The sequence below is a fragment of the Coregonus lavaretus genome, assembly GCF_964263955.1.
Source record: "Coregonus lavaretus genome assembly, chromosome: 7".
Lineage (NCBI taxonomy): Eukaryota > Metazoa > Chordata > Actinopteri > Salmoniformes > Salmonidae > Coregonus > Coregonus lavaretus.
In genome coordinates, this window is record NC_139994.1 from 45,159,327 (window position 1) to 45,181,782 (window position 22,456).

General features: G+C 42.4%; 1 protein-coding gene across 1 annotated transcript; it reads right to left on the minus strand.

Annotated features, from left to right (window-relative positions):
- Positions 1-4,045: 4,045 nt before the first annotated feature.
- On the minus strand, positions 4,046-7,574 carry LOC311132924 (E3 ubiquitin-protein ligase TRIM39-like). The gene is made up of 7 exons (XM_084166311.1): positions 6,947-7,574; positions 6,692-6,787; positions 6,235-6,468; positions 5,895-6,042; positions 5,773-5,799; positions 5,320-5,501; positions 4,046-4,561 (listed from the first exon to the last, which is right to left on the minus strand). The coding sequence occupies exons 1-7, from the start codon at positions 7,520-7,522 to the stop codon at positions 4,163-4,165; spliced, it is 1,662 nt and encodes a 553-aa protein (XP_084022437.1). The 5' UTR covers positions 7,523-7,574; the 3' UTR covers positions 4,046-4,162.
- Between the last annotated feature and the right edge of the window lie 14,882 nt (positions 7,575-22,456).

Below are 22,456 nucleotides of genomic sequence, written 5' to 3' on the forward strand. Positions count from 1 at the left end.
GTATTAATGAAGGCTTGATTCACACAGTCTCCTCTGAACAGTTGATGTTGAGATGTCTCTGTTACTTGAACTCTGTGAAGCATTTATTTGGGCTGCAATTTCTGAGGCTGATAACTCTAATGAACTTATCCTCTGCAGCAGAGGTAACTCTGGGTCTTCCATTTCTGTGGCGGTCCTCATGAGAGCCAGTTTCATCATAGCGCTTGATGGTTTTTGCGATTGCACTTGAAGAAACATTCAAAGTTCTTGAAATGTTCCGTATTGACTGACCTTCATGTCTTAAAGTAATGATGGACAGTCGTTTCTCTTTGCTTATTTGAGCTGTTCTTGCCATAATATGGACTTGGTCTTTTACCAAGTAGGGCTATCTTCTGTATATCCCCCCTACCTTGTCACAACACAACTGATTGGCTCAAACGCATTAAGAAGGAAATAAATGTTATTTATATGGGGGATACAATCTTCCCAGCTCTGCAGATTTTGCTGCGAAGAGACAGAATCATTAGATCATTTGTTTTGGTACTGTCCATTTGTAGCTTGTTTTTGGACACAGTTCCAAGAATGGCTGAAGGATTGCAATATTTACCTGGAGCTAACCCTGCAGATAGCACTACTGGGTGATCTGAAAAGTCATAGTCAATCGATCAATAATGGTATAATACTTTTAGCAAAAATGTTTATTTTCAATTTACAATCTGTAGAAACAATGAGAATAGAAGGGTTCAGAACTTTTTTGAAACATCACAGTACAGTTGAAAAATACATGGCAAATAGAAATCCAATATGGATGGTGTTAAGAGATAGATGGGAGGAGTTGAATGGAGCTGAAGGATGGGACTAATAACAACTAACAACAACTAATAACAACAAGATAATTAATGTAAAGCATACTGTGTCATAATAAGTATATAGTCAATTTATCAATAATCAATTTACAACATTTTTGACATGCGTTTTTCTGGATTATTTTGTTGTTATTCTGTCTCTCACTGTTCAAATAAACCTACCATTAAAATTATAGACTGATCATTACTTTGTCAGTGGGCAAACGTACAAAATCAGCAGGGGATCAAATACTTTTTTCCCTCACTGTAAAACCAAACCGGATGGACATCATGAAAATGATCAGAGAGGTTGAGGGTAGAGGAAGTTCAGGATTAAAACAAAAAAAAATTACATTTACATTTTAGTCATTTAGCAGACGCTCTTATCCAGAGCGACTTACAGTTAGTGAGTGCATACATTATTTTTTTACTTTTTCATACTGGCCCCCCGTGGGAATCGAACCCACAACCCTGGCGTTGCAAACAACATGCTCTACCAACTGAGCTACATCCCTGCCGGCCATTCCCTCCCCTACCCTGGACGACGCTGGGCCAATTGTGCGCCGCCCCATGGGTCTCCCGGTCGCGGCCGGCTACGACAGAGCCTGGATACAAACAAAATATAATTATTGTAAAATTGACTGTGTCCATAAAATGTATATAGTATATATATATAAGCTGGAAGTAGAGGCCTTAGCATTGTTGTTCACTAGTTTACTCCAATTAGGTAAGGGGTGGTGGGGTTGGAAAGGAATAAAGGGAAATATATTTTTTTAAAGGATGTGTGTATATATATATATATATATATATATATATATATGTGTATGTATATGTATGTGTATGTGTGTATATATATATACACTGCTCAAAAAAATAAAGGGAACACTTAAACAACACATCCTAGATCTGAATGAAGGAAATAATCTTATTAAATACTTTTTTCTTTACATAGTTGAATGTGCTGAAAACAAAATCACACAAAAATTATCAATGGAAATCAAATTTATCAACCCATGGAGGTCTGGATTTGGAGTCACCCTCAAAATTAAAGTGGAAAACCACACTACAGGCTGATCCAACTTTGATGTAATGTCCTTAAAACAAGTCAAAATGAGGCTCAGTAGTGCCTCCACGTGCCTGTATGACCTCCCTACAACGCCTGGGCATGCTCCTGATGAGGTGGCGGATGGTCTCCTGAGGGATCTCCTCCCAGACCTGGACTAAAGCATCCTGGAGAGTCTGTGGTGCAACGTGGCGTTGGTGGATGGAGCGAGACATGATGTCCCAGATGTGCTCAATTAGATTCAGGTCTGGGGAACGGGCGGGCCAGTCCATAGCATCAATGCCTTCCTCTTGCAGGAACTGCTGACACACTCCAGCCACATGAGGTCTAGCATTGTCTTGCATTAGGAGGAACCCAGGGCCAACCGCACCAGCATATGGTCTCACAAGGGGTCTGAGGATCTCATCTCGGTACCTAATGGCAGTCAGGCTACCTCTGGCGAGCACATGGAGGGCTGTGCGGCCCCCCAAAGAAATGCCACCCCACACCATGACTGACCCACCGCCAAACCGGTCATGCTGGAGGATGTTGCAGGCAGCAGAACGTTCTCCACGGCGTCTCCAGACTCTGTCACGTCTGTCACATGTGCTCAGTGTGAACCTGCTTTCATCTGTGAAGAGCACAGGGCGGCAGTGGCGAATTTGCCAATCTTGGTGTTCTCTGGCAAATGCCAAACGTCCTGCACGGTGTTGGGCTGTAAGCACAACCCCCACCTGTGGACGTCGGGCCCTCATACCACCCTCATGGAGTCTGTTTCTGACCGTTTGAGCAGACACATGCACATTTGTGGCCTGCTGGAGGTCATTTTGCAGGGCTCTGGCAGTGCTCCTCCTGCTCCTCCTTGCACAAAGGCGGAGGTAGCGGTCCTGCTGCTGGGTTGTTGCCCTCCTACGGCCTCCTCCACGTCTCCTGATGTACTGGCCTGTCTCCTGGTAGCGCCTCCATGCTCTGGACACTACGCTGACAGACACAGCAAACCTTCTTGCCACAGCTCGCATTGATGTGCCATCCTGGATGAGCTGCACTACCTGAGTCACTTGTGTGGGTTGTAGACTCCGTCTCATGCTACCACTAGGGTGAAAGCACCGCCAGCATTCAAAAGTGACCAAAACATCAGCCAGGAAGCATAGGAACTGAGAAGTGGTCTGTGGTCACCACCTGCAGAACCACTTCTTTATTGGGGGTGTCTTGCTATTTGCCTATAATTTCCACCTGTTGTCTATTCCATTTACACAACAGCATGTGAAATGTATTGTCAATCAGTGTTGCTTCCTAAGTGGACAGTTTGATTTCACAGAAGTGTGATTGACTTGGAGTTACAGTATATTGTGTTGTTTAAGTGTTCCCTTTATTTTTTTGAGCAGTGTATATATATTTGCGAGAGAAAAAAACATATGGGGGATTGGAAGTGATTCAGACAATTACATTGATGGAAGTTACAATTTATCTGCAATATTAAAGCTGATCTACCCCCTAAAAAAAAAGAATAAGAAAAGAAGGAAATCAATTCCACAAATTAACTTTTAAGAAGGCACAACTGTTAATTGAAATGCATTCCAGGTGACTACCTCATGAAGCTGGTTGAGAGAATGCCAAGAGTGTGCAAAGCTGTCATCAAGGCAAAGGGTGGCTATTTGAACAATCTCAAATATAAAATATATAAATATATATTATGATTTGTTTAACACTTTTTTGGTTACTACATGATTCCATATGTGTTATTTCAAAGTTTTGATGTCTTCACTATTATTCTACAATGTAGAAAACCCCTTGAATGAGTAGGTGTTCTAAAACTTTTGACCGGTAGTGTATATACTGTATGCAAATGAGAAATATATATTTATTTTTCACAAAATATTTAAGAAATACCTGATTAACTAAGAACATGTATATATGAGTGCATTATATGAAACAAATGTGACATTTTACAGTACATTGAATACCTGAATTCTCACCTAAATACCCCAAATCTATTAATTATTTTTCTGTGCCAGTACAATGTTTTATTCAGTCAATATCTGATGGATTTTTAAAATTCGAAAAGTTTGGAGTATCTTCATCTATTGTACAACTGTTGCATTCATTCAAAAAAAATGTTTTAAAGTGAATCTTACTGAGAAATCATTTCTATAACCCATATCAGATCAGGTATCAATGAGCATGTACAGTATACAGGCTTTGCATTTATCAATTTAAGTCACTTTTTTTTTTTTTTTCTGTTTTCCTCTTTAGGGCACTTTCAAAATGAAATGTATTGTCCATGGCAAAGTCAATTTCATATTGTGATGTCATCATCCAAACTACCGCCTCCATTGAAAACACCAACAGGACATATAATGAGTGGTGATTTGTTGTTCCCGCTGTCACTCATATCTGGGTTGAGCAAAGGTAACACCCTCTCAGTGAACTGGTAGCCCGTGAACGAATAAATATGAGACCTGTCCGTTACATTATAAAACGACACCTTCCCCTCCTCGTAATCTACAAACACCCCAACCTTCCATGGTTTCTCTCTGAGGTGGAGCAACACCGACTGTCCCGCACATGCTCTGTACTCACTTCCTCTCCTCAAACATATCGTCCAATAGCCGTCCTCAGGGCTCAGTGTGACCATGCCCTTCCTGTTGATGGACTCCTTGGCCACACCCAGGTCCCAAGCCGTCTTGTCTCCGACCTGGACCAATTGAAAAAAAGTATAACTCACACGCCTATAGTCTAGTAGTGTTACAGGAGGGGGTCGCAGTTCCGGAGCGACCCACTAGGTGTCACCCTCCTACAACCGTAGGTACCTCCTCACTCACAGTCTGGACTAATCATTATCTTATTGGTGTTACCTGTGTCTACCTGTTCACCTGTGTATTTATGCCCTCACTTCCCTGTTTTCCCTTGCTCTGTTTTCTCTGCTTGTTCTCGATGTCAAACAGTACTAATCAGTGTCTGATCGTGAGACGTATGTACAGGTACTTGAGAAGTGTTCTCTCTGTTTCATTGTTGTTTTCAGTCATAGTTAGTATTTCTTCATAGAAACGTATTTGCTGTCAGCCTGTTTTTGGAGTCCTCCTTAATTGTTTTGTGACAAGTCCGTTATTTTGTATCCTGGTTTTGGGACCACCAGTAAAGATCCTTGTTTCACCATCTCTGCCTACTGTTTATCCTGCACCACACCTGGGTCACACCTCACACCAACCCTTACAAGTAGCTTTACCAATACTTATAGGTAAGTTGCCTATAGGCTTACCTATACCTACAGTTATACCAGGTGCATGGAGAAAAACTGTACACAGAAATATAAAAGTATCTCCAGCACTTTGGTGTTCATGATGCTCCACAGATTTAATGTATTTTAACCAATGTTTTAGTCTGATAGACCTTCATCAGTTAAAAAGAAAGTATATAACATGTTTTTTCCTTTCAATTTCAGTACAAACCTACCTCGACCTCCCAGTAGTGCCTCCCGGTGGCAAAGCCATCCTTGGCAAGGACACAGGGCGCCGTGTCGAATCGTTGGGGACCGTCCAGGAGGCTCTGCTCCGTGTCCTCGTCCCAGACCTGCTTACCATCCTCAGACAGGACCAGCCAGGGGTTGGCAGTGCTCGGGTCCAGGGTTACGTCAACTTTGAGGAGACAGAAAATCGATAAGAAAATAAAATGTTATTGTCAATTTTTTTCTTTGGTGCTCTGACTTACAGGGTCAAAAGTTAACAACAGACATAATAACATTAAACAAATTGAACATTTACAGGTTCGACGTGTCAACGTTCAAATGATTCTGTTATTTGTACTGTATGGCTACTAGGGAGTCACCATCATAGAAGCAACAGCTGAACAATGAAGAGAAACAGGATTTATTGAAGTGATTCAAATCAACACCAAAGAGAACTTTACCTGCACACAGCTGTATCTTTTCATGCTCTGCAAGGTAAGGAACCACAGAAAACACAACATAAAAATGGATGTCTTACAATGGATTTTATAACTGTAATGAGAAGACAGAAGATGACAACGACCTTTAATTGACAGTTTGTTTATTGCTGTCTCCACGATCTCCTCCAGAAGAGATACAGCTCTCCTCACATTCCCCAAACACAGGTCAGAGTGAACCCTGATCTCAGACCAGTCCTTGGTGGGTGGAGGGGTGCACAGGGATGGAAAACTCTAGCACGGGAAACAGGAGAAACACTTTAGACAACATCCTATGACGTTGACAGTGAGGTGAATCCTAACTTCCACTTAAGTCGAATTTTCACTTAGTCATGCATTGATGTTAATGGTAGAGTAAGTGGAAATTCGACTTAAGTGGAGGTTAGAATTCGCCTAATGTGACCATATTGAGAGAGTGACACTGACCTTTAGGAGGTGGAGGTGGTCCTCAGTGTGTGAGAGCTGCTCCAGCTCAGTGCTTCTCCTCTGTAGCTCAGTGATTTCCTGCTCCAGCTCTTTGACGAGCCCTTCAGCTCGCCTCTCTGCTGCTGACTGCTTCTCCTCAATCAACTCGATGAGCTCAGCCTGGCTTCTCTCGATGGAGCGCGCCAGAGCGGTGAAGACCTGTACTCCATCCTCTATCTCTTTCTTTGAATTTATCTGATCAAATGACATACATTTCAAAAACAGTTAGGCCGAGAGTTTAACCCTATGGTACCCCACCTAGAAAATAACATTGAAGTCATGCACATTGTCCTCTTATCTCTTTCTTGGAACTTTGTCTGATGACAAGTTAATACTGTAGAAAACAGGCACATTCTGTTGTGCCAATGGAACTGAACCAGCAACAGTAGATAACAAGATGCTGATCATAAGGACTCACTCTGCTAAGTTTGACTGAGTGTTTGATCTCCTCCAACTTCTTCAATCTGGCCTGGATCATCTGCTGCACCTCTGCCTCAGTCTTCTTCATCTGAGCCTATCAATCAGAATCAGAACCAGAATTGGAGCCAGAATTGGAACCAGATTCAAAATGAAAATCAGGAAAATCTCATTATACAATGTTGATGTAGGACTTTGTCTTGGCTAAAAAGATATTGGAGATTTAGTCAAAATGAAAGAAGAATCAGAGCATTACCTTCTTGGCCGTACTCTCTCTCTCTGCTGGAACGGTGTCGTGAGCCCTGTGGTCCGTCTCCGTGCAGAGCACACACACACATCTCTGGTCACTTCTACAGAACAGCTCCAGGAGTCTCTCATGCTTCTTACACATCCTGTCCTCCAGGTTCTCCAAAGGGTCCACCAGCTTGTGTCTCTTCAGAGTCACCACTCTCTGATGGGGCTCCAGGTGAGTCTCGCAGTAAGAAGTCAGGCACACCAGGCAGGACTTCAGGGCATTGAGTTTTCTCCCCATGCAGACATCACAGGGCACGCCTCCAGATGTGGCATCCGATTGCTTGATTCCGTTCCGTCTGTTCGCCCTGATCTTTTCCGAAATGTCTTTAGCGAATGAGTTCTCAAGGAGATCAGGGCGTCCTGCAAACACCCTCTTACATTTGGGACAATGGCAGACATCACTGCTATCCCAGTGTCTCTTTATACAGGCCATGCAGAAACTGTGGCCACATGGGATGGAGAATGGCTTAGTGAAGACATCCAGACAGATAGAGCACTGGAACTGCTCTTCAGATAATATATCGCTGGGAGAAGCCATGTCTTCAGATAGGATCGAACACCGTTTCAGAAAGGCAGCCCGAAATAAAGCAGTCTTTCAAATGTATTTCAGCTGTAAATGGAATCAAATACTCCCTAATTTGATCATAACAAATATCTCAAGTATTATAATCCTATATAAAACACTATGCTCCAGAGGAAGTAAATCAAACAGTTAACTCCAACTCATACTGTAGCTCACATGCATGCGGATGCTTTTACGACAAACCATGACCTTAAAACTCAGCCCTGGGGTGTATTCTTTAGTGCACACCATACCAAAACATTTTTCTACGAAAACTAATGTTTCTTTTTGGAAAAGTTGAGGTTAGTCCCTCCCCGTTTCGACCTGTTTGATTCTTAGCGAATACAGCCCTAGTGCCTTATCAGCTGTCTGTGAAATAAATCACAGACACCCAGTGGTCAAAGTCCAAAGATTCGATACTCAGAGCAGGAAACCAGCGTACTGTGACTGCCAACCCAGTGTTTTAGGTTAGAGTCAATAGGAAATAACTGCATTGAAGAGTTTCTCTCTCCTTAATTCTTGCCTCGGTGTGAAGTGATAACCACTTCCTTGAAACTATACTCATCCTCATAAAAGTTGTCACTTACCTTGGAAGACAAGGGTTTGACCTCAGGTGGCAGAGGAGAGTTATTTAGGTTCTGCTGTGTAGCTCAGTGGTGAAATGGAGTGGAAAGAGTTAATACATCAGGAAGTTCCCATACATACATTATCCCATTGTATAAAGGGGAGGGGCCACAAATCCTGCCAATCAATTGCTCTAGCCCCTCCCCTTTATACAATGGGATAATGTATGTATGGGAACTTCCTGATGTATTAACTCTTTCCACTCCATTTCACCACTGAGCTACATTGACACACATTATAACATTGCAACACAATATTTGAAGAAACACAAACAATAGTTAAGATTGCTTCCTGGTGCTACTCCAATGTAAAAAGTGACTGTCAAACAGGCAGGTATTGGTGACCCCTTTCCTTTCCTTTTATTCTGAAGGACAAAAAACAGGCAGGTATTCGGAACGACAAAAAACAGGCAGGCATTCAGAAGGACAAAAAAATTAGTTTCCATGATTTCTCAATCAAATATTGATATGTCAAACCAAATATATTCCATGCATATCCATAATAAACACACAAATACTGTATATCCCATTCCTATCTATAACAAAAACACAACTAGTAAAATATCTCACTGGGCACACCATGACATTTCAACGTGGAAATCTGGGTAAGATTTTGTTGACGTTGATCAGTGAGATTTCAACCTTTATTCACACATTGAATTCCCATGTATTGTCACCTGTGCTTTCAACCATCTAAAAGCGCAACCAAATTACATGGAAAAACACATATCTGATTTTTGGTTTAGTTGTCATCTAAATGTGTTATCATTGCAACTTCAACCATTTAAAAGCTCAAATAGGATTACAATGATAGATATTTTGTATTTATACAATAACTTAATGTGTTATCACTGTGCTTCATCTAATAGACCCCTTGACTTTTTCCACATGTTGTTACGTTACAGCCTTATTCTAAAAATCCTCATCAATCTACACACAATACCCCATAATGACAAAGTGAAAACAGGCCTTTATGGTAGAGTGGCCAAACGGAATCCACTCCTCAGTAAATGGCACATGACAGCCCGCTTGGAGTTTGCCAAAAGGCACCTAAAGGACTCTCAGACCATGAGAATTAAGATTCTCTGGTCTGATGAAACCAAGATTGAACTCTTTGGCCTGAATGGCAAGCATCACGTCTGGAGGAAACCTGGCACCATCCCTATGGTGAAGCATGGTGGTGGCAGCATCATGCTGTGGGGAAGTTTTTCAGCGGCAGGGACCGGGAGACTAGTCAGGATCTAGGGAAAGATGAACGGAGCAAAGTACAAAGAGATCCTTGATGAAAACCTGCTCCAAAACCTGCATTTTCCAACAGGACAACGACCCTAAGCACACAGCCAAGACAACGCATGAGTGGCTTCGGGACAAGTCTCTGAATGTCCTTGAGTGGCCCAGCCAGAGCCCGGACTTGAACCTAATTGAACATCTCTGGAGAGACCTGAAAATAGCTGTGCAGCGACGCTCCCCATCAGCCCTGACAGAGCTTGAGAGGATCTGCAGAGAAGAATGGGAGAAACTTCCCAAATACAGGTGTGCCAAGCTTGTAGCATCATACCCAAGAAGACTCAAGGCTGTAACCGCTGCCAAAGGTGCTTCAACAATGTACTGAGTAAAGGGTCTGAATACTTATGTAAATGTTATATTTCTGTTTTTTATTTGTAATACATTTGCAAAAATGTACAAAAACCTGTTTTTGCTTTGTCATTATGGGGTATTGTGTGTAGATTGATGTGGAGAAACAGAAAACACTGCTACTCCTACTGCTCTTTCCTCGTCTAACCATGTGTTCTCGCATACCCCGAGAGCATCTGGTCAGCGCGGCGGTGGCACAGGAATCCTCATCTCTCCCAAGTAGACAGATGGGTCAGGGGAAAAAGAGAGAATGTCCATCTCCTCATTTGAATTCCAGGCTGTCACAGTCACTAGCCCATTCAAGCTTAACATCCTTGTCATTTATCGCCCTCCAGGTTCCCTTGGAGAGTTCATCAATGAGCTTGACGCCTTGATAAGTTCCTTTCATGAGGATGGCTCACCCCTCACAGTTCTGGGTGACTTAACCTCCCTATGTCTGCCTTTGACTCATTTCTCTCTGCCTCCTTTCCACTCCTTTTCATCTTTTGACCTCACCCTCTCACCGTCCCCCCCTACTCACAAGGCAGGCAATACGCTTCACCTCATCTTTACTAGATGCTGTCCTTCTACTAATCTCACTGCAACTCCCCTCCAAGTCTACGACCACTACTTTGTATCCTTTTCTCTCTCGCTCTCCTCCAACACTACTACTCACTCTGCCCCTACTCAGATGGTAATGTGCCATCACAACCTTCGCTCTCTCTCTTCCGCTACTCTTTCCTCTTCCATCCTATCATCTCTTCCCTCTGCTAAATCCTTCTCTCTCCGATCTCCTGATTCTGCCACCTCAACCCTCCTCTCCTCCCTTTCTGCATATTTTGACTCTCTATGTCCCCTATCCTCTCGGCCGGCTCGGTCCTCCCCTCCTGCTCCGTGGCTTGACGACTCATTGCGAGCTCACAGAAGAGGGCTCCGGGCAGCCGAGCGGAAATGGAGGAAAACTAGACTCCCTGCGGACCTGTCATCTTTTCACTCCCTCCTGTCTACATTCTCTTCCTCTGTTTCCGCTGCTAAAGCCACTTTCTACCACTAACTTTCTAACCCTAGGAAGCTCTTAGCCACCTTCTCCTCCCTGGTGAATCCTCCTCCTCCCCCTCCCTCCTCCCTCTCTGTGGATGACTTCGTCAACCATTTTGAAAAGAAGGTTGATGACATCCGATCCTCATTTATTAAGTCAAATGACACCGCTGGTCCTGCTCACACTGCCCTACCCTATGCTTTGACTTCTTTCTCCCCTCTCTCTCCAGATTAAATCTTGCGACTTGTGACGGCCGGCCGCCCAACAACCTGCCCGCTTGACCCTATCCCCTCCTCTCTTCTCCAGACCATTTCCAGAGACCTTCTCCCTTACCTCACCTCGCTCATCAACTCATCCTTGACCACTGGCCATGTCCCTTCCGTCTTCAAGAGAGTGAGAGTTGCACCCCTCCTCAAAAAACCTACACTCGATCCCTCCGATGTCAACAACTACAGACCAGTATCCCTTCTTTCTTTTCTCTCCAAAACTCTTGAGCGTGCCGTCTCTAGCCAACTCTCCTGCTATCTCTCTCAGAATGACCTTCTTGATCCAAACCAGTCAGGTTTCAAGACTGGTCATTCAAATGAGACTGCTCTTCTCTGTGTCACGGAGGCTCTCCGCACTGCTAAAGCTAACTCTCTCTCCTCTGCTCTTATCCCTCTAGACCTATCCGCTGCCTTTGATACTGTGAACCATCAGATCCTCCTCTCCACCCTCTCCGAGTTGGGCATCTCCGGCGCTGCTCACTCTTGGATTGCGTCCTACCTGACAGGTCGCTCCTACCAGGTGGCGTGACGAGAATCTGTCTCCGCACCACGTGCTCTCACCACTGGTGTCCCCCAGGGCTCAGTTCTAGGCCCTCTCCTATTCTCTCTATACACCAAGTCACTTGGCTCTGTCATATCCTCACATGGTCTCTCCTATCATTGCTACACAGATGACACACAATTAATTTTCTCCTTTCCCCCTTCTGATAACCAGGTGGCGAATCGCATCTCTGCATGTCTGGCAGACATATCAGTATGGATGTCGGATCACCACCTCAAGCTGAACCTCGGCAAGACGGAGCTGCTCTTCCTCCCGAGGAAGGACTGCCCACTCCATGATCTCGCCATCACGGTTGACAACTCCATTGTGTCCTCCTCCCAGAGTGCAAAGAACCTTGGCGTGACCCTGGACAACACCCTGTTGTTCTCCGCTAACATCAAAGCGGTGACCCGATCTTGCAGGTTCATGCTCTACAACATTCGTAGAGTACGACCCTACCTTACACAGAAAGCGGCACAGGTCCTAATCCAGGCACTTGTCATCTCCCGTCTGGATTACTGCAACTCGCTGTTGGCTGGGCTCCCTGCCTGTGCCATTAAACCCCTACAACTTATCCAGAACGCTGCAGCCCGTCTGGTGTTCGACCTTCCCAAGTTCTCTCATGTCACCCCGCTCCTCCGCACAATCCACTGGCTTCCAGTTGAGGCTCGCATCTACTACAAGACCATGGTGCTTGCCTACGGAGCTGTGAGGGGAACGGCACCTCCTTACCTTCAGGCTCTGATCAGACCCTACACCCAAATGAGGGCACTACGTTCATCCACCTCTGGCCTGCTAGCTCCCCTACCTCTACGGAAGCACAGTTCCCGCTCAGCCCAGTCAAAGCTATTTGCTGCTCTGGCACCCCAATGGTGGAACAAGCTCCCCCACGACGCCAGGACAGCGGAGTCACTGACCACCTTCCGGAGACACTTGAAATCCTACCTCTTTAAGGAATAAAGTAAGTAATCCTTCTACCCCCCCCCCCCCCATAAAAAAATTAAATTAAATAAAGTGGTTGTCCCACTGGCTATCATAAGTTGAATGCACCAATTTGTAAGTCGCTCTGGATAAGAGCGTCTGCTAAATGATGTAAATGTAAATGGGGAAAAAACTATTGAATCCATTTTAGAATAAGGCTGTAACGTAACAAAATGTGGAAAAAGTCAAAGGGTCTGAATACTTTCCGAATGCACTGTATATACTGTACGTACATAGTGGTTAATGCAGTTCGAGATTCTGCACAGATTATTAAAGCAATTGTGAAGATATCCACAGACCTGCCACTTTTGCATGCTATCTTGAACATGCACGCTTTCTATGATTACATAAGAAGACATTTGTAGTTAGAGTAACCTCAAAATGTGGCCATGGATGTGTTACTCAGTTTAAGGTTGAATAAATACTGTTACATTAGTTTGTAAAATAGCTTTAACTTTACTGTATTACCAAAGTCATATGAGTTGTGTTTGGTTGACAATGCAACCAAATATCAACATCTAATGGTGGATAGTTTCATCTGAGCCACTGGCTTAATTCTATTCTTGAACTTTTATTTTTTGTTTATCCAGGTGGAGTGGGACAAGCTTGGCTTGGGAAATAGGGAAGGAAGGATTTATCTATACTACAATGTAATTTTATTTATTTTTGCGACTTCCAAACCTGCTGTAAAATGAGTTAGAATTCTGGCCAGATTAGGAGAGGATGTCAAGTCATTATTATTACTTGTTTGTCTATATAGCTAAGATCCAATGGTGGTTATTGGTGAGAGTGGCGATGGGCTCTATCTGAGGGACCGGGACGGGGTGGCTGGGAGGGCATCAGACACTTCCCTGAAGTATGTGTGGTGCCTCCACTCATCTCACTTCAGGCTTTCGGTGGACCCACTCTCCCCAACTAGCCACTATACTTTAATTTAATTATCAAAGTATTACAAACTGACCACAGCACTTAAGTGGCATTCTTTCTCCAATGTATTTATAAGGACATATTCCACAGACTTTTGGTATATTAGGAGAGGAGTTGGAGCTTAAAAGCCCTAAAAAGGCACAGCGCCTCAAAGTACAAAGAAGTACTTTGCTTTATGTTTTTTGTGTGTTCTCTCTTAAATGTTTTCTCAGCCTACACGTTCACTATATGTAATGTATACACTAACTATGTATTCAGACTATGACTCTCCCATATCCATGGGATGTCCACTGCCCTCATATGATTCATTTAGCAGACACTCTTATCCAGAGCGACTAGGGTTAAGTGCCTTGTTCAAGAGCACATCGACAGATTTTGTACGTATTTGGCTCGTGGATTCAAACCAGCAACCTTTTGGTGACTGACTCAACGCTCTTAACCACTAGACTACCTGCCGCCCAGGATGGCAAGAAAAAGCATAAGGTTTTTGAAAATTTAAAGAGATTGTCAGCTGATGTGGTTATCCTGCATGAGTTACATAAAAAAAAGAGAGTCAAATGGAATATTTAAAGAGGATCTGGATTGGAGAGGCCTATGCTGCCACCTACTGTAGTACGAGCAGAGGTGTAGGTATCCTAATAAACAAGAATACACCCTTTTCCCTTATATCCCAGCACATGGTCCAAGAAGGCCGTTTAAAATTTTGAATTGTCCCTTACATGGTGGAAAATACACATTGATTCATTGTATATCCCCCCAGGGGCAAATCGTGGGTTTTTAGATAGAATTCAAGCTATATTAGATCAAATCCAGACATGAACTATTACCATAGCAGGTAACCTAAATCACACGTTCAGCAAGTTAGACAGACACAGCAATAAAAAGGGCAAATTCAAGGAACTTCCAAAAAGGCATAAAAATGTAATCTCTACAAATAATCTACAGGACACCTGGAGATTACATTTACATTTAAGTCATTTAGCAGACGCTCTTATCCAGAGCGATTTACCACCACCACTAGGGGAGGGGGGTGTAGAAGGATTCCAGGTTACTATTACTATTCCCAACTACAAAAGACTACTCCTATTTTTCTCAATGTAAGAAAAGCTATTCAAGAATTTACCACATTTATATTTCCAAACATGCGCTCAACAATTTATATCAGATCATTATCCTGTATCATGCTTAATTACACCAACAGAAAATAGACTTAGTGACAGAATATGGAGAAGGAACAGAGCACATCTTCAAGACCCGAAATGTATTAAATACGTAAAGGAAAAAATTAAAACCTTTACCATTACAAATGTGGACAGAGAGGACAGAGAAAAGACGAGCCCTGACATAATTTGGGATGTTTTTAAGACCTACATTAGGGAATGATAATCTCATACTCTACAAAAGTTAAATCTGAGGTAGAAATTAGAATTAAACAAAAATATAAATAAATCCCTATCTTTGAAAAATCTTTACAAAGTAAAGAATACAACATTTCTGAACTTAAGCAGGAATATGATCTTTTACTTTTGAAGAGAGCCAGCAACTACAGGTTAAACTCAAATAAAATATACTATTTTATGGCAAATAAACCCGGTAAACACCTTGCAGCCCTCACAAAATGAATACACGCCAAACCAGTTAGTTTTAAGATAAGGATACAAATGCTTTAATTAGAAACAACAATGCTATTAATAGACATTTTAAAAGCTTCTATGAAAATCAATAAATAAATAAAAATGATAAAATAATGTATCTTTCGTCTCTCTCTGTGTTTTCATAATTTTCAGTGAATTCGCAAGTGGCTGAATCTCACCAGAAAAATAATCTGAGTGGGGGAAACAGTGCCTCAGTATGTGTAGCACATGTATCTGATGCTGTCTGGACCAAAAGAGTAGAACATGTTGCCGTCGTAGCATTTGATTGATTGATGCCAGCAAGCATTTGACCTCCCTTAATAAAAAAAGTATAACATAATTTGCTAATCAGCGTTGAGCTAACCTCAACTGTGGGTTGTGCCGGTGCAGCAAAATGTCCCCCAAGGGAGGCCAGTTTTGGATTTTCAGAAACACGTGTCTGTTTCTGGCCGGCTTGTGTTGATGTCCTGCAGTAGCAAGCTTGCTAAATCGGCCCTTTCCTAAGCCATGAATGGAGATGGGGATTTGGACTTGTGGTTTAGACTTAATTATCTGTACAGGCCAATGATTATGATGTCAATTCTGACATAACCATAAATGAATATGTTGTGCCACTGGCCTGAGACGATTGAAGTTCAAAGTGTAGCCTAGATGTAGCTTAGTAGGCTCACATTAACTAACGTTAGCTAGCTAGCTAACTTAGCCGTTTCATTGTTGCCCATGCAAGGAAGTCAGCCAAGCATTTTAGCTACGTAGCCTATGATAACAAAAAATATGATAACAAAAACTAAAAGTGAACTCTATGACAGAGCCATAGACCGTTTTGCCAACATGAAAGAGAGGAGGATGGCATTGGCATTCACATTCAACATTGACTGGACAAAATTGTTTCTGGAACCTTTACATTTGTTTTCAGTGTATTAAACTAAGCATATATAGCCTTGTTGATTTGATGTTTAAATGTTTAAGTTGAAATGCTGCTGGAATAGCGGAGGCAGTGCTCCTGTTGTCTTTGTGCTGACTTGCAGTAACTCCTTGGTTCTAAATCAGTAGTTGTTTAGTAAATTGTCGTAAACATTAACTTGCTCGACCATGCTGCAGGTGATATAACTGTTTGTATGCACTATTTGCTTTGTGGACTTCACCGGACAGGTGTTGGTTTCCGGTTTTGTGACGAAACAAATGTATATCTAGTTGAATTTATTCTGCCACTGTGTGACTGTTTTCTTTTTGTTGTCAGGGCCTTATTGTATATCACGGTGGCGTATGAACGAATGGGTCATAGAACAAACAACGCAATTATCACAAGATAGGTTGTAATATGGCTTTTTTACTGGCTTGGTTTGGCTTCCTCAGTGATTTTACCCACGCACCGCTACTGCTTTCAGCAGGACTATTACCTAAAACACAAGGCCAAATCTACAATGGAGTTGCTTGCCAAGAAGAAAGTGAATGTTCCTGAGTGGCCGAGTTACAGTTTTTACTTAAAGATGCACTATGCAGAAGTCTCTCCGCCATTTCCTGGTTGCTAACATTCTAATAGTTTGCCTAATTTCAGTTTATGTGACAAAACAAGTAAGTATAGTGTAGAGAATCATATAAACCGCTGTGAAATATATTTTCCATAACCCTTAAAAAAATAAAAAAATCTGTTGTTTGAAGCTGGTGTACAAAACCAAAAGTAAAAGACCCAAAAACGAAACTTAAGAACGGGAAGCATAGAGATAGCGCAAATACCGCTTCGTAGACTTGCTTTCAATGAGAATGACAGATCTATAACACCCATTTCTGTGTGAATTTGGTCGGGTCGCTTAAAAAGTTACGTTGCAGCTGTAAATCTACTTGAAAATCTATGGCAAGACCTGAAAATGGTTGTCTAGCAATGATCAACAACCAATTTGACAGAGCTTAAAGAATTTTGATAATATTAATGGGCAAACTTTACACAATCCAGGTGTGGAAAGTTCTTAAAGACTCACAGCTGTAATTGCTACCAAAGGTGCTTCTATAATGTATTGACTCAGGGGTGTGAATACTTGTGTAAATGATATATTTCTGTATTTCATTCTCAATAAATTAGCAAACAAATCTAAAAACCTGTTTCACTTTGTCATTATGGGGTATTATGTGTAGATGGGTGAGGAAAAAAGTTAATTTAATACATGTTTTATTCAGGCTGTAACACAACAAAATGTGGACTAAGTCAAGGGGTATGAATATTTTCTGAAGGCACTGTAAATCAGAATTAAACAACAGTTGGACTGATCCTACAGCCTTCTTAGACTCAACAACCCTGAAGTAACTATCAGCAGACAATAAAATTATAATTAAAAATAGAATCCCCCACCAAAATAAATATTAGACACTGTTAAAACTTTAGCGCGGAGAAAAGCACCAGTTATGGATGGCTTTCCCATAGAATTTTACATAACATTCTGGGACAAAGTACAGCCCTTATTTACTCAAATGACAACACACGTCATTCAATTTAGTGCTTCCTAGTTCCATGTATCAAACTGTTATCTTAGTTATATTAAAACCAGGAAAATCTGGAGAGTCCCCTGCAGATTACAGACCCATAAATTTAATAAATTGCAACAATAAAATACAATGGCTTACGAAAGTATTCACCCCCCCTTGGCATTTTTCCTATTTTGTTGCCTTACAACCTGGAATTAAAATTGATTTTTGGGGGGTTTGTATAATTTGATTTACACAACATGCCTACCACTTTGAAGATGCAAAATATATTTTTTTGTGAAACAAACAAGAAATAAGACAAAAAAACAGAACTTGAGCGTGCATAACTATTGAGCCCCCCAAAGTCAATACTTTGTAGAACTACCTTTTGCAGCAATTACAGCTGCAAGTCTCTTGGGGTATGTCTCTATAAGCTTGGCACATCTAGCCACTGGGATTTTTGCCCATTCTTCAAGGCAAAACTGCTCCAGCTCCTTCAAGTTGGATGGGTTCCGCTGGTGTACAGCAATCTTTAAGTCATACCACATATTCTCAATTGGATTGCGGTCTGGGCTATGACTAGGCCATTCCAAGACATTTAAATGTTTCCCCTTAAACCACTCGAGTGTTGCTTTAGCAGTATGCTTAGGGTCATTGTCCTGCTGGAAGGTGAACCTCCGTCCCAGTCTCAAATCTCTGGAAGACTGAAACAGGTTTCCCCTCAAGGATTTCCCTGTATTTAGCGCCATCCATCATTCCTTCAATTCCGACCAGTTTCCCAGTCCCTGCTGATGAAAAGCATCCCAACAGCATGATGCTGTCACCACCATGCTTCACTGTGGGGATGGTGTTCTCGGGGTGATGAGAGGTGTTGGGTTTGCGCCAGACATAGCGTTTTCCTTAATGGCCAAAAAGCTCAACTTTAGTCTCATCTGACCAGAGTACCTTCTTCCATATGTTTGGGGAGTCTCCCACATGGCTTTTGACGAACACCAAACGTGTTTGCTTATTTTTTTCTTTAAGCAATGGCTTTTTTCTGGCCACTCTTCTGTAAAGCCCAGCTCTGTGGAGTGTATGGCTTAAAGTGTTCCTATGGATAGTAGAGATTGGAGTCAATCTCCGCTGTGGAGCTTTGCAGCTCCTTCAGGGTTATCTTTGGTCTCTTTGTTGCCTCTCTGATTAATGCCCTCCTTGCCTGGACCATGAGTTAAGTGGGCGGCCTCTCTTGGCAGGTTTGTTGTGGTGCAATATTCTTTCCATTTTTTTATAATGGATTTAATGGTGCTCCGTGGGATGTTCAAAGTTTCTGATATTTCTTTATAACCCAACCCTGATCTGAACTTCTCCACAACTTTATCCCTGACCTGTTTGGAGAGCTCCTTGGTCTTCATGGTGCCGCTTGCTTGGTGGTGACCCTTGCATAGTGGTGTTGCAGACTCTGGGGCCTTTCAGAACAAGTGTATATATACTGAGATCATGTGACAGATCATGTGACACTTAGATTGCACACAGGTGGACTTTATTTAACTAATTATGTGACTTCCGAAGGTAATTGGTTGCACCAGATCTTATTTAGGAGCTTCATAGCAAAGGAGGTGAATACATATGCACACACCACTTTTCAGTTATTAATTTTTTAGAATTTTTTGAAACAAGTTATTTTTTTCATTTCACTTCACCAATTTGGACTATTTTGTGAATGTCCATTACATGAAATTCAAATAAAAATCCAATTAAATTACAGGTTGTAATGCAACAAAATAGGAAAAAACGCCAAGTGGGATGAATACTTTTGCAAGGCACTGTACATCCTAGAATCAGGAGGGGGGAGGGCTTGTCTGGGAAAACAGAGGTGAAGTGAGGATGACATCGCGTGGGAACACCTCCTATAAACCTGCAGCCTGAGGGGGAAGTCTGGGTATAACCATTAGGGCCTTCATTTTTGTGGACCCCAGCAGAACAGTATCCAAAAGTTATTACATTTACATTTTAGTCATTTAGCAGACGCTCTTATCCAGAGCGACTTACAGTTAGTGAATACATATTTTTGTATACTGGCCCCCTGTGGGAATCGAACCCACAACCCTGGCGTTGCAAACGCCATGCTCTATCAACTGAGCTACATCCCTGCCGGCCATTCCCTCCCCTACCCTGGACGACGCTGGGCCAATTGTGCGCCGCCCATGAGTCTCCCGGTCGCGGCCGGCTGCGACAGAGCCTGGATTCGAACCAGGATCTCTAGTGGCACAGTTAGCACTGCGATGCAGTGCCTTAGACCACTGCGCCACTCAGGAGTTATATGCCCCACGGGGGGTCAGTATGAAAAATGTATGCACACACTAATTGTAAGTCGCTCTGGCGCAGTGGTCTAAGGCACTGCATTGCAGTGCTAGCTGTGCCACTAGAGATCCTGGTTTGAATCCAGGCTCTGTCGTAGCCGGCTGCGACTGGGAGACCCATGGGGCGGCGCACAATTGGCCCAGCGTCGTCCAGGGTAGGGGAGGGAATGGCCGGCAGGGATGTAGCTCAGTTGGTAGAGCATGGCGTTTGCAACGCCAGGGTTGTGGGTTTGATTCCCACGGGGGGCCAGTATGAAAAAATTTAAATAATACAGTGGGGGAAAAAAAATTTTTGTCAGCTACTATTTGTGCAAGTTCTCCCACTTAAAAAGATGAGAGAAGCCTGTAATGTTCATCATAGGTACACGTCAACTATGAAAGACAAATTGAGAAGAAAAAAATCCAGAAAATCACATTGTAGGATTTTTTATGAATTTATTTGCAAATTATGGTGGAAAATAAGTATTTGGTCACCTACAAACAAGCAAGATTTCTGGCTCTCACAGACCTGTAACTTCTTCTTTAAGAGGCTCCTCTGTCCTCCACTCGTTACCTTTATTAATGGCATCTGTTTGAACTTGTTATCAGTATAAAAGACACCTGTCCACAACCTCAAACAGACACTCCAAACTCCACTATGGCCAAGACCAAAGAGCTGACAAAGGACACCAGAAACAAAATTGTAGACCTGCACCAGGCTGGGAAGACTGAATCTGCAATAGGTAAGCAGCTTGGTTTGAAGAAATCAACTGTGGGAGCAATTATTAGGAAATGGAAGACATACAAGACCACTGATAATCTCCCTCGATCTGGGGCTCCACGCAAGATCTCACCCCGTAGGGTCAAAATGATCACAAGAACGGTGAGCAAAAATCCCAGAACCACACGGGGGGACCTAGTGAATGACCTGCAGAGAGCTGGGACCAAAGTAACAAAGCCTACCATCAGTAACACACTACGCCGCCAGGGACTCAAATCCTGCAGTGCCAGACGTGTCCGCCTGCTTAAGCCAGTACATGTCTAGGCCTGTCTGAAGTTTGCTAGAGTGCATTTGGATGATCCAGAAGAGGATTGGGAGAATGTCATATGGTCAGATGAAACCAAAATAGACCTTTTTGGTAAAAACTCAACTCGTCGTGTTTGGAGGACAAAGAATGCTGAGTTGCATCCAAAGAACACCATACCTACTGTGAAGTATGGGGGTGGAAACATCATGCTTTGGGGCTGTTTTTCTGCAAAGGGACCAGGACGACTGATCCGTGTAAAGGAACGAATGAATGGGGCCATGTATCGTGAGATTTTGAGTGAAAACCTTGAAGATGAAACGTGGCTGGGTCTTTCAGCATGACAATGATCCCAAACACACCGCCCGGGCAATGAAGGAGTGGCTTCGTAAGAAGCATTTCAAGGTCCTGGAGTGGCCTAGCCAGTCTCCTGATCTCAACCCCATAGAAAATCTTTGGAGGTAGTTGAAAGTCTGTGTTGCCCAGCGACAGCCCCAAAACATCACTGCTCTAGAGGAGATCTGCATGGAGGAATGGGCCAAAATACCAGCAACAGTGTGTGAAAACCTTGTGAAGACTTACAGAAAACGTTTGACCTCTGTCATTGCCAACAAAGGGTATATAACAAAGTATTGAGAAACTTTTGTTATTGACCAAATACTTATTTTCCACCATAATTTGCAAATAAATTCATTAAAAATCCTACAATGTGATTTTCTGGATTTTTTTTCTCTCATTTTGTCTGTCATAGTTGACGTGTACCTATGATGAAAATTACAGGCCTCTCTCATCTTTTTAAGTGGGAGAACTTGCACAATTGGTGGCTGACTAAATACTTTTTTTCCCTACTGTATATATATATAAAAAGAAAAAAATTATGTATGCACTCACTAACTGTAAGTCGCTCTGGATAAGAGCGTCTGCTAAATGACAAAAAAATAAATAGATATAGTCAGTAAGGGAGAGGGGGAATCGTCATGTTATCAAACTTTGGTTATTACCATAAATGATTATGCATAGCTTAACGCATTACTAATACTATATTTGGTGTTTTCTTTTTCTTTAAAAATATGTAATGGCAGATATAGGGGGAGTTAGAGTGTGCTTAGTGTGATTAGAAGCTGAGAATAGGGCCTTATGCCATGGAAGCAGATTACATAGTCAGAGGTCACATGTCTCGGAGGTGTGAACATACAAATTAATTGTGAGAATGTTAATCATGTTTTCTTTTCTGTTCATTTATACAGTACCAGTCAAAAGATTGGACACACCTACTCATTCAAGGGTTTTTCTTTATTTTTACTATTTTATACATTGTAGAATAACAGTGAAGACATAAAAACTATTAAATAAAACACATGGAATCATGTAGTAACCAAAAAAGTGTTAAACAAATCCAAATATATTTTATATTTGAGATTCTTCAAAGTAGCCACCCTTTGCCTTGATGACAGCTTTGCACACTCTTGGCATTCTCTCAAC

Coding starts and splice junctions, on each gene's coding strand:
- LOC311132924 (XM_084166311.1), bottom strand. CDS start 7,522: ATGGCTTCTCCCAGCGATATATTATCTGAAGAGCAGTTCCAGTGCTCT. Junction 6,043..6,234: donor ACCACCTCCACCTCCTAAAG/GTCAGTGTCACT, acceptor TTCCCGTGCTAG/AGTTTTCCATCCCTGTGCAC. Junction 5,502..5,772: donor AAAGATACAGCTGTGTGCAG/GTAAAGTTCTCT, acceptor GTCTCCTCAAAG/TTGACGTAACCCTGGACCCG.